General features: G+C 46.1%; 1 protein-coding gene across 1 annotated transcript; it reads right to left on the bottom strand.

The window, feature by feature from the left end:
- Nucleotides 1–1,869: 1,869 nt before the first annotated feature.
- Nucleotides 1,870–10,349, bottom strand: HSP90AA1 (heat shock protein 90 alpha family class A member 1). The gene is made up of 11 exons (XM_063333005.1): nt 10,192–10,349; nt 8,516–8,674; nt 8,044–8,410; nt 7,395–7,528; nt 6,592–6,900; nt 5,748–5,913; nt 5,263–5,453; nt 4,977–5,124; nt 3,564–3,832; nt 2,820–3,153; nt 1,870–2,621 (listed from the first exon to the last, which is right to left on the bottom strand). Exons 2-11 carry the CDS (start codon nt 8,672–8,674, stop codon nt 2,512–2,514), a joined length of 2,187 nt encoding a protein of 728 aa, XP_063189075.1. The 5' UTR covers nt 10,192–10,349; the 3' UTR covers nt 1,870–2,511.
- Between the last annotated feature and the right edge of the window lie 593 nt (nt 10,350–10,942).

Raw genomic sequence — 10,942 nt, forward strand, 5'->3', positions numbered from 1 at the left:
AGGCCTTAGAGAAACTACCTAAAGGAGACTGGAACCTGTCATGCTGGTAGCTTTCAACACTTGAGCATCACCAAGGCGGAAGCGTTTACCTTCTGATCACCGTTCCTGTCCCCCATGCACCAAACTACACGTCAGTACCGAGGTGCACACGTTTTTAACTGCACAATTCCTCTCAGAAGCCGGAAGACTGCATCTGTTTTGATGTCATACTGACTGCTATAGCAACAGTATATTCGTTACTAAGGCACAAGGTGGTAATGGAAAACTTCTCCTAAGTCACACCGCTTAAAACAGAACGAATACCCACGGACTGGGAACAGACACTGGAGATCTCACCTAACCCCCAGGCTGGGGTGTGGGGGGGAACCAAATCTCTTGCCTCGGCACCCAAGAAAATTGTTTTCATGTTTTGACATCGTTCACACTTTCAACCTTGCTTCTCACTTTCACTAATGTGATAATCTGCCATGGTTTGGGCCACACTGGCCACTGAAATGGACAACAGATGCTCTCCCCTTTTCTGCTTCCAACCCTCCAACAGGGCAACTAACAGTTATCTGACCTTGGTTGTCACAGCAGAAGTATGAACCATTCCTTGGCACAAACATAGGCCTCATCGCTCCAAGAGCAAGCAGCTTCTGCACAACACACTGCTAGGAGTTTCAGAGAGTTGAGTTACTTACAAGGTGCTTAGCTAAAAAGTAAAATTACTGAAGAGTAAATTTGTTCCGTTTTAACTCAAAGCAGGACATAAGCCCCAAACTCTTCTGCAGTCTTTTCAAGAACCTCCCCCCCCCATCATTTGGAGTGATTTTGGTCATGTCATGACACAGAATGACAGCTGTGGAAGACAAATGCCCCACAACTTGCTATTTTGGAAATACCATGAAATTTGTTTCTCTGGTCACCAAAAGCTGGAGCAAGCTTTGCAACAGGTGTAACGCCCTGGGGGAGGATAAAGTATTTATGAAAGGCGTGTTTCTTTTCATCAACTTCCATTCTGAACCATAGAAGGAAGTGGCATCCACGTCCTCTCTGTTACCACTGTGAGCATCTCCCTGTTGAAGCAGAGTAACATGACCCAATACAAGCACCATCTAAAGAACACTTTCGGGGTGTAGGAAGAACAGACACCTTCGTGTTAGGCCTTTGGCAACTATGTAAGCAGTGGTTTTCTTTTCCTGTCCAATCCCTTAATTTGATTTCACTTTGGAAGAACTCAGAACGCTCTGCACAAGTGCGAGTCTGTCAGTCTAGTGAACTGACATGCAGAAACATCAGGTTGAAGTGACTGCCAAAAGTCCACAGAACCAGAACTGCCTCAGTGTACCCCCCAACTCTATCCATGCGTGAAGCACCAATTGGACTCCCCCGCCCCCAGGAGAGCCCCAGTTTGACAAACGCACACAGTACCATCAGGAACCTAAAAATTGTACAGAACTACCACTACGAATTGGCTTGCAGGAATACTGCTACAACCAAAATTGTCCTTTCACCTTACTACAAAAAAATCCAAAACACAACTTTGTCATGGAGAAAATTGTTGCATCAGGAAACAAAAGTTCAAATAATGATTACCAAACAGAGAACAGATGGAAATACTAAACAAAATAAAGCTTGTCAAAGAAAAGGGCAAGATGCTCAGGACTCCCCTAGCCCTTCCTCCCCCACACCCCTAATGAGTTCATGAAACTCAAGCTGGGCACAAAGCAGGGCACCTGACCTGCACTGGTGGTGCTTAGTGGGCAGAAGGTTGCTGGAGGTGACCACCAAGAGCTCCTGTTTCCTTTTACGACTTTCCTTCAAAGAGGAAGGCCAAGGAACACACAACACGGCACAGCTTGTTAACAGACACATCAGTGACACAGCTCAAGTCTTAACACTTTTATTCTTACAGTTCTAGGTTTGAACTGTACATGCAGAGTTGCATAAGTCACAATAGAGATTTACAGTGGATTCTATTCTATGGTAGAGTGCAATCCAGAATCCTTGAACAGTATAAAAAACAACTTTAAACATCAAGACCTTGTTAGGAGCAAAAGGGTTAAAGCTTCCCCAAGTATTATTTCAGCTCTCATAGATACCTAGTTACTAGGTACTATATGTTAGACATATTTAGAGTTGAAGAGCTGTAGAACGCTAAACAAACTTGAACATCCTGATGTCATACCATCTTTGTTAGTCCTTTCCCACATTTCTGGCAATTAAGAATAAGTCAAAACCCTGCCACCTGCAACCAGCTAATACAGACAAAAATAACTACTCCTTGCTTGCCTGTTTAGGGCTGTACAGTGTTAAAGAAAATATTCCCTCAATGGCATTTGTATCTCACATCAGCTGAAAAAGCAATGTAACAAAAATAAAGGTATAACATCTTTGAAAATAAATATAAAGAGGGAATGCAGACAAAGTGTCAAAGATTTATTTTTTTGGCAGGTAACATTCATAATATACAAAATATAACTTATTCATATTAGCCAAGGAAACATTCATGAGTTCCTGTAAACTGTTTTAATCCACCTCCTCCATGCGTGATGTGTCATCATCTCCTTCGAGAGGTGGCATCTCCTCAGTAACTGCTGGACTAGCTTCTTCTGCTGCAGTATCATCTTCGTCGATGCCTGTTCAAGAAACACATGCACCATCAATGCTGCTATCAGAACTCAAACCTTATTCCCCTTAGCACTTAACTCATCTGAGGGCTCCCCCCTTTCAACACATACAAAGAAACTGTAACATGGTCTCTAAACACTCTGTACCCTGTTAAGGGCTTGTAACCACACCCAGCTCACTAGAGACAGGACAGTCCTCTAACTCACCCAGACCAAGTTTGATCATTCTATAAATGCGGTTGGCATGTGTCTGAGGATCTTCTAAACTGAAGCCAGAAGACAGGAGCGATGTCTCGTACAGCAAGATGACAAGATCCTTCACAGACTTGTCATTCTTATCAGCCTCTGCCTTCTGCCTCAGTGTTTCAATGATGGAATGATCAGGATTAATCTCCAGATGCTTCTTTGCTGCCATGTATCCCATTGTGGAGTTGTCTCTTAATGCCTGCGCTTTCATGATCCTCTCCATATTGGCAGTCCAGCCATAGGTACTTGTTACAATACAGCATGGAGAAGTAACTAAACGATTGGACACAACAACCTAGAAAAGTGAATAATAAAGCAGAAGTTTGTAATTACCATTTCAACACATACACTTGATTTACTATGCTCACTGATTTCATGGAATCATAGAATTGCTTGGGTTGGAGAAGACCTTTAAGATAGAGTTCAACCCTACACCAAGGTTCGACTTTGAAGTACTGCTGCATGTTAATGAAGACCCAAGACTCCTGAGATGGAGCTAAAGAACTCAAACAGAACCACACAGCTTCACTAAGGATCAAAACAACGACAACTTGTATCTATGAAGCTGTGTCCTGCATAGAGATTGCCATCTCTTTCAAGAAAAGGCATTTGTAACAGTCATTGTTATCTGAGCCTTCTCTGCAGCAACTTCATTTCAGGTCATTGAACTTGTGACCTGCAGACAAACCGAGTACTACTAATTACCTTTTCTACTTTCTTTTCAAGGATATCTTTCATTATTTTGCAAAGGTTTTCAAACTTGGCTTTCTTCTCCTCCTGTTTCTTTTTCTCTTCCTCATCTTCTGGAAGCTCCAACCCCTCTTTTGTTACAGAAACCAGGGTCTTGCCTTCAAATTCCTTCAGCTGCTGCACACAGTATTCATCAATAGGCTCAATCATATAGATCACTTCCAGGCCATGTTTGCGGAGACGCTCCACAAAAGCAGAGTTGGCCACCTGATCTTTTGTTTCACCTGCAAGAATCAAAAATGCCACAGTTGTGGTTCGAGCCTCAGCACTGTAACATGGCAGCGTATTTATTTTCTGAAGATCCTATGCAACATTTCCAGTGATGTTTGATGTCCCGTACCAGGGGGAAAAAAGAAAAGGCACAAAACAGTAGGACAAGCTACCATGAACATTAGGCTGGTCTGAAGAGACTCAAGCCTTTTCAACTGACACCAGAGTTCATACCATTCATCCTGGAATGCCAGTTAAGAAAAGTTACCTGCTCCTGCTGAAGAGGAAAACTGAGAATTCCTGCAACAGCATTTATCTTTTGAAAAAAAAAAACCCTTAACATCTGATACTTAAATAGTTGACCTGGTTTGACCCAATTAGGTCAAATTTTCAAATTTCAGATTCTCATGACCAAATTTACTAGCTGAAGCTGGAACACAAAGCTATCTACAAGGCACCTCAGAAACTCTAAAGCATACTTTCTGGGCTTACAGGGGAAAAACAACGGGTAAGCTAGCTGTGCAAGGGGTACTTTACCACCTTGAACTGGATCATCCCAAACCTTTAAGGGAGCAGCGGCAACACTAAACATTTTAACAACAAGGTAGTAATTAAAGAGTAGTTTTCATTATAGATCAAGTGTTACAGTCCCTGAGGACGGCAGTTAACACTGAAGCAGTTGGAGTTTTATCAACAGGGAACATCGTAAGCAGCAGGCCCAACAAGTTTGCACGGGCAGAGTTTACAGTGTAGAGAAGGCAATTATGTGTAACTAGTTCTGCTGTCCTCATGGACACAGCAGCCATAATTAAGGGACTGTAGCTACAATTTTACCATAGTGGCTTTAACCCTGCAGCATCCAGGTATTTCAGAATTAAAAGAGATTTGGTAGGAGTTACACAGCAAATCTTCTCAGGAGACATGCAAATGTTTCTCCATCAACTGACACCTCACACTAATGTTCTAGAAACTCAAAATGTAACTGCTTTTCTGTAAGTAGTTACATTGTCACTTTCAAGATTTTTTTCACTTAAAATCCCAGTTTCTTTCTGAATTCACCCAAAGGACTGCCATTGTTTTTTCCAGTTTTTGTAACTCCAAAAAACGTAACCCTACATATGTACCTGCATTTACAGACCGTGTCTGTTACCAACTCACCAGTGATGTAGTAGACATGTTTCTGGTTTTCCTTCATCCGAGTGCAGTAGTCCTTCAGAGAAACCATTTCATCACCAGATGCAGATGTGTAATACCGCAGCAATTCTGAGAGCTTCTTGCGGTTCTGGGAATCTTCATGTATACCAAGCTACAGAAGTAGAAAAGGAAATAAAATTATTAAGTGGTACCTTTAGCTAAATACTAAATTATGGTAGTTTAGTATTTCAGGCATAACAAAAACTTGCAGCTTCTACTTTCAGTACTGTTAAACAGAAAGACCACAAACCTTGATGTTCTTGGAAAACTGCTCATAGAACTTTTTGTAGTTCTCCTTGTCTTCAGCCAACTCAGTGAAGAGTTCCAAGCACTTCTTCACCAAGTTCTTCCGGATCACCTTCAGGATCTTGCTTTGCTGCAGCATTTCACGAGAAATGTTCAGAGGTAAATCCTCAGAGTCCACCACACCTCTCATGAAATCTGGAAGACAACAGCGAGAATTACTTTTCCAGGTCTCAAAGAAATCAATTACCACCCGCCAGCTAAGTGACTTTGCCCTTTTAAAATTATGTATTCCTTTCTACAGAATTCCAGACAACACAAACTAACCAGTACGTTCTTCCAACTACTCAGCTCAGATACTTCTCAATCAACTCTGTCTAGGACTCAGCCTTCCCCCCATTCTAGGTTCCTTTAAATATGAACAGTAACTACGAAGTTGGCAAACAGTTTCTCCAGCGTTCTGGGAAATGCTCTCCTCAAAAGTATACTCACTCAGATATTCAGGGATCAGTTCCTCACAGTTGTCCATGATGAAAACTCTGCGTACATACAGCTTAATATTGTTCTTCTTCTTCCTGTTTTCAAACAGATCAAAGGGCGCACGCCGTGGGACAAACAGGAGAGCCCTGAATTCGAGCTGCCCTTCCACAGAGAAGTGCTATAAAAAAGACAATCATTTGGATCAGTTTGTACAGCTCTCACTTTAGTAACCCTTTAACACCTCCTCAAATGCAGGCAATAACCATCCAAGATTCCAGGAAATAATAATTCAACGGAGTAGCCAAGACATTCACCAGGAACAAGCAAGTTCCACTGAGTCGCTAGCAGAAAGGTACACCAATTCAGAACACATATTTAGTTCCCCATCTTATATACTGGCCTTCAGGAAGCATGTGTATTCTTACAGCACTTCCCACTACAGACACACAAGAAGGACAATTACATCTCACTTACCCAACCCCTTTAGCTGTGAGGCCTTTTCAAAACTAAGCTATAAACCCAAAGAATTAAATTTACATTTATGTGAAATCTGCTTTAAATTTTTCTGTTAGATTTGCCAACTAAGTTACAAACTAGGAAAGCATCTGCACTTACTTTTACTTATAATAAACTGAGGTATAGGCTTGATTAAGGTTACAAATACAGCCTTAACAGCATGCAGATGAACTGTAGCACAAAGCATCACCATCTCATACTGCAAGTGTCAAACAACAGGATCACTCGCAATACTAAGCAACTTATCACAGCAGGACCTGAGGCCATGGGGATCAGAGTTCCATGGCACATTTAAGCTTCTAGCTTTAGTTTTAAAACCAATTGCGCCTGAAGAACTTACTTTGACAGCCAAGTGGTCTTCCCAGTCATTAGTAAGACTCTTGTAGAACTCCCCATATTCTTCATTGGTAATGTCATCTGGATTCCTGGTCCAAATGGGCTTCGTCTTGTTGAGCTCTTCCTGGTCAATGTACTTCTCCTTAATCTTCTTTTTCTTCTTCTTATCTCCATCCTTCTTTTCTTCTTCTTCATCAGAACCAACATCCTCAATCTCTGGCTTATCTGCTGCCTTTTCCTCCTTCTCTTCTTTTTCCTCTTCCTTTTCCTCAGCCTCATCATCACTCACCTCCTTATCACGTTCCTTCTCCACCTACAAAAAGAGATCATTAGTTGAATTGAGAAACCTGCAAGTTTTATCATCAACAGCCTTAAGGTATCCCTTTTAGTCTCATGAAGCTGGGAACTACATGAGCATGGTGCCAAGTTTTCTTCCAGGACTAAGAGTTACATTCTGGGTGCTGAAACACAAGTGGTATTTTGTTTCCATGTCCTTAGGCAGTAATTTATGCTATTTACTTTCATTACATAAAATTTCAACTAACAGTACATCAACATATAATTTTTCCTATTATTTACTCAATGGTTTGCAGACTGTGATACTCCTCGCCTGGTAAAACATGTTTTTAACCTGATTTTGTAGAATAAAGTTGTAGTTAACAGAGCTGCATTTCAAAAGAGACAGTCTATGTAAAATACGTAAGAACTACATAAGAAAAAAATACACATGGACAGTGCTCTGGAACTTCAAAAATTCACTTGTAAGGTGGCAATACTAACATTACGTATTTTAAGCAAGATACGTACAAAGAGTGTAATAGGATAGCCGATGAACTGAGAATGCTTCTTCACAATTTCCTTGATTCGCCGTTCTTCCAGGTATTCAGTTTGATCTTCCTTAAGATGCAGAATGACTTTTGTTCCACGGCCCAAAGGCTCACCTAGAATGGAGTTGACAGTTTTACTTGTGTGGTATCAGACACTAGACTAATTCTAAAACATGCCTTCTTTAAAAGGGCACTCCTCTACCAACTTTTCTTCACCACCAGGAAAACACAAGCTTCTGTGTACAGCAACAGCCTTACAGACACTTCCTCAAGCTTACTGTATTTTCAAATAAGCTTATGCAGATTTTCACTAAGTAGTCTGTTCACGTGTCATCTTTCAAGTTTCTGTGCATAGACTTGTCGCTCCAGTCTATAGAAGCATTTCCATGTATAAGCTTTCAAAGCATAATCTTCATTGTAATGCACTACTTGCTTCAAGCATTCCCTTATGATCTACCAATAGTTACTCAAACTGGAACACTAAGTGAACAGCTGGGCCTGTGCTCAATCTGACACACGACTAATGCTACCTGCTTCATCCGTTTTTGTCTCTTTCAATGCATGCACTTGGTATTTGAATGCTAGAAATCTTCAGAAAGCATACTTGAGCATAAACACGTAATACTCACCATTATCAAGTCTCACAGTGAAAGATCCTCCAGCTGATGACTCCCAAGCATACTGCTCATCATCATTGTGCTTGGTGATCACTGTCACTTTTTCTGCAACCAGGTAGGCAGAGTAGAAGCCAACACCAAACTGACCAATCATGGATATATCAGCCCCTGCCTGCAGTGCTTCCATGAAAGCCTTGGTACCAGACTTGGCAATAGTACCGAGGTTGTTAACCAGGTCAGCTTTGGTCATCCCTATGCCTGTATCCACAATGGTCAGAGTACGATCATGCTTGTTTGGAATCAGGTTAATTTTCAGGTCTTTCCCAGAATCCAGCTTGCTTGGGTCAGTCAAGCTCTCGTATCTTATCTTGTCCAGAGCCTGTAAAAGAGGCAGGCTTTAACATTCCTTGACTATTCCTAAAAATTCCACTACTGAAAAAATTCCACTATTGGCAAGAACTAGGCTAGGAGTTAAGATACTTACATCTGATGAATTGGAAATCAGCTCCCTCAGAAAGATTTCCTTATTGGAGTAGAAGGTGTTGATGATCAGAGACATCAACTGAGCAATCTCAGCCTGGAAAGCAAAGGTCTCCACCTCCTCCTCCATTGGTTGCTCTGGAGTTTCCACGCATTCCGGCATCTGCAAGGACAGGGAGTTGAAATCCCAACCCAACGGTTTGCTGCACATACCCTTTTACAGGCAGTGACAATGACATTCTGACAAAGGTACTTAACTATGTGGTTTCAAATGCAACACCAGAGGAACACAAAAAAATCCAAACCCCAAATATGATTTCCTACCAATAGCAACTCAGGAATTTTGATGAATGCAGAGACTAGATTGGAAGTTTTAACTACAGACTTGCTTTACATCCACTTTGGTTTGCATCGTTTAGGACAACGCAAAACTTTCCCTCTCTCCTCCCTGAATCGGCAAATTGATGTACACAGACCAAGCACACGCTGCAAGAAAGGAAACTGCAACTGAGCCTTCCACGTGCGAGGTTAGCGGCATTACTCTAGTCGATTTTGTAGTACTTTACTTTTCTCACATCCACCTCGTATTTTGCCCATACAACTATTATCTTCAAACACAGACGCCATCCCCGGCTCTAACTCCCGTACCAACACGGTCCAGCCGAATTCGTTCCTCTGCCCGACAGAGATACATTATCCCGGCCTGACTGGCTACCTGCAGCCTAGGATACCCTCTGCGCGTGTCTGGGCTCAGGAACGACTGATCCAACTCGGAAAGCAAAACCTCCCCCACCACGACCCTACTTTAATCGCTACGGAATCCTCAACCACAACGCAAATACGTTAAGAAACGGTAAGACGAGCCCCACCGGGCCCCAGAGAAAAGCCGGGCCGGGAGGCGGGCCAGCCGCCGGGCGGGAGCGGCCGCCGCGCAGCGCCCCCTGCAGGCTCCGGACGGAACCGTGAAAGATTCTAGAAACTGCCAGAGCCTTCCCCGACCGCCCCCCCCCTTTCCTCCCTCCCCCCACCACCCCCCCGCCAGCAGGCTGCGCTACCCCACAGCCCCCGGCCCCCGCTCCTTCCTTCCCCCCTCAGCACCGCCCGCCCGGCCCTCCATCTTGCGGTCTCATGGCGGAGCGCCCATTCATTGAGCACAGCGCTCCCTCTCCTCCCCCTTTCCCCCCCCGGGAGCCAACTGGGCCGGGTCACCCCCCACCCATCCCCCCGCACCCTGGTCCTGCACCTACACCCTTCAAAAAGCAGCAGCCTCCTCCACCCGCCACCTCCCTCCCCCGGCTGTATAACGGAAGAACCCCACCACCACCACCCCGACCTGCACGCCGCATTTTTCCCCCTTCTCCACCATCTTGAGTTAAAAAAAAAGAAATTAAAAAATTAAGCACGAGGGCTCCAGCCACATCGCCGCCTCTCGCTCTCTCCCAGCGGCACACAGCCCTCCACACCCAGAAGCCCCTCCCGCCTCACCCTTACTGGGGACTAACGGCACAGCAATAACGGCACCCTCGCGCCACGCGTTTCCCTGGGTCACCCCCACCCCGCACTCCTGCCCGGGGCTGAGGTGCCCAGACACGCGCCCACCGCCGGGCTGTGAGAGGAAAGCGCTCCCCCGAGGGATCCGTCCCTTGCGCACCGGCGGCTGCCGCCGCCCCCACCGCTCACCTTTGCAGGGGATAAGGGCTGCCGCTCGCCTCACTGAAGCTGCCAACACGCTCGACCCGCACTCGCTGTGCCCACACTAGTGCGCGCTCCCCCCCGCCCGCTTGGCTTATATAGCCCCGGCGCCGCCTCCTTCCAGAACCATCGGGAACCTTCACTGACAGGCGCGGGGAGGGGGCGGCGCGGCGCGGGCGGGCGGGCGGCGGGAGGGGGGAAGGGGGGCGGAGACTCCCGACCACGCACCTCGAGGGGCGGGGCCCGCGCATATCTCAGCCAATAGCCGCCGTCCGCGACGGGCGCCCATCAGAAGGGGGGTGGGGCTTCTGCGCATGAGCCGGCGATGGCGCGAGCGCGCGCGGCCGGAGAGGCGGGCAGGCGGGCGCATGCGCGGAAGCCGCCCGAAAAGGGGGGCGGGGGGGTTGCGCAAGCGGCGGGTGACGTCATTCGCCGCCCCTACGCCTCTCAGAACGTCCTAGAAGCGGGCGGGGCCGCCCCCCCCCCGCCGTGGAGAAGGGCCTAGAAGGGTCTGGACCCCCCTTCTGTGCCCCGCCGGGAGAAGGGCCCAGAAGCGGGGCTGCAGGCGCCCCCGTCTCCGCTTGGTGTCTGCAGCCCGGCCCCCAGGGCGGCTTCCCCTCCCCGGCCGGTTTGTGCAGGTGTCTGTGGCCCGGCTTCCTCCCCCGCCCGCCTGCCCTGAGGGGTTGCGGGGAGGGATGGGGAGGCCGAGGGAGCGGCGGGGACTGCGGCCCTGCCCTGC

Source organism: Chroicocephalus ridibundus, chromosome 4 (assembly GCF_963924245.1).
Source record: "Chroicocephalus ridibundus chromosome 4, bChrRid1.1, whole genome shotgun sequence".
In the NCBI taxonomy this organism is placed as follows: domain Eukaryota; kingdom Metazoa; phylum Chordata; class Aves; order Charadriiformes; family Laridae; genus Chroicocephalus; species Chroicocephalus ridibundus.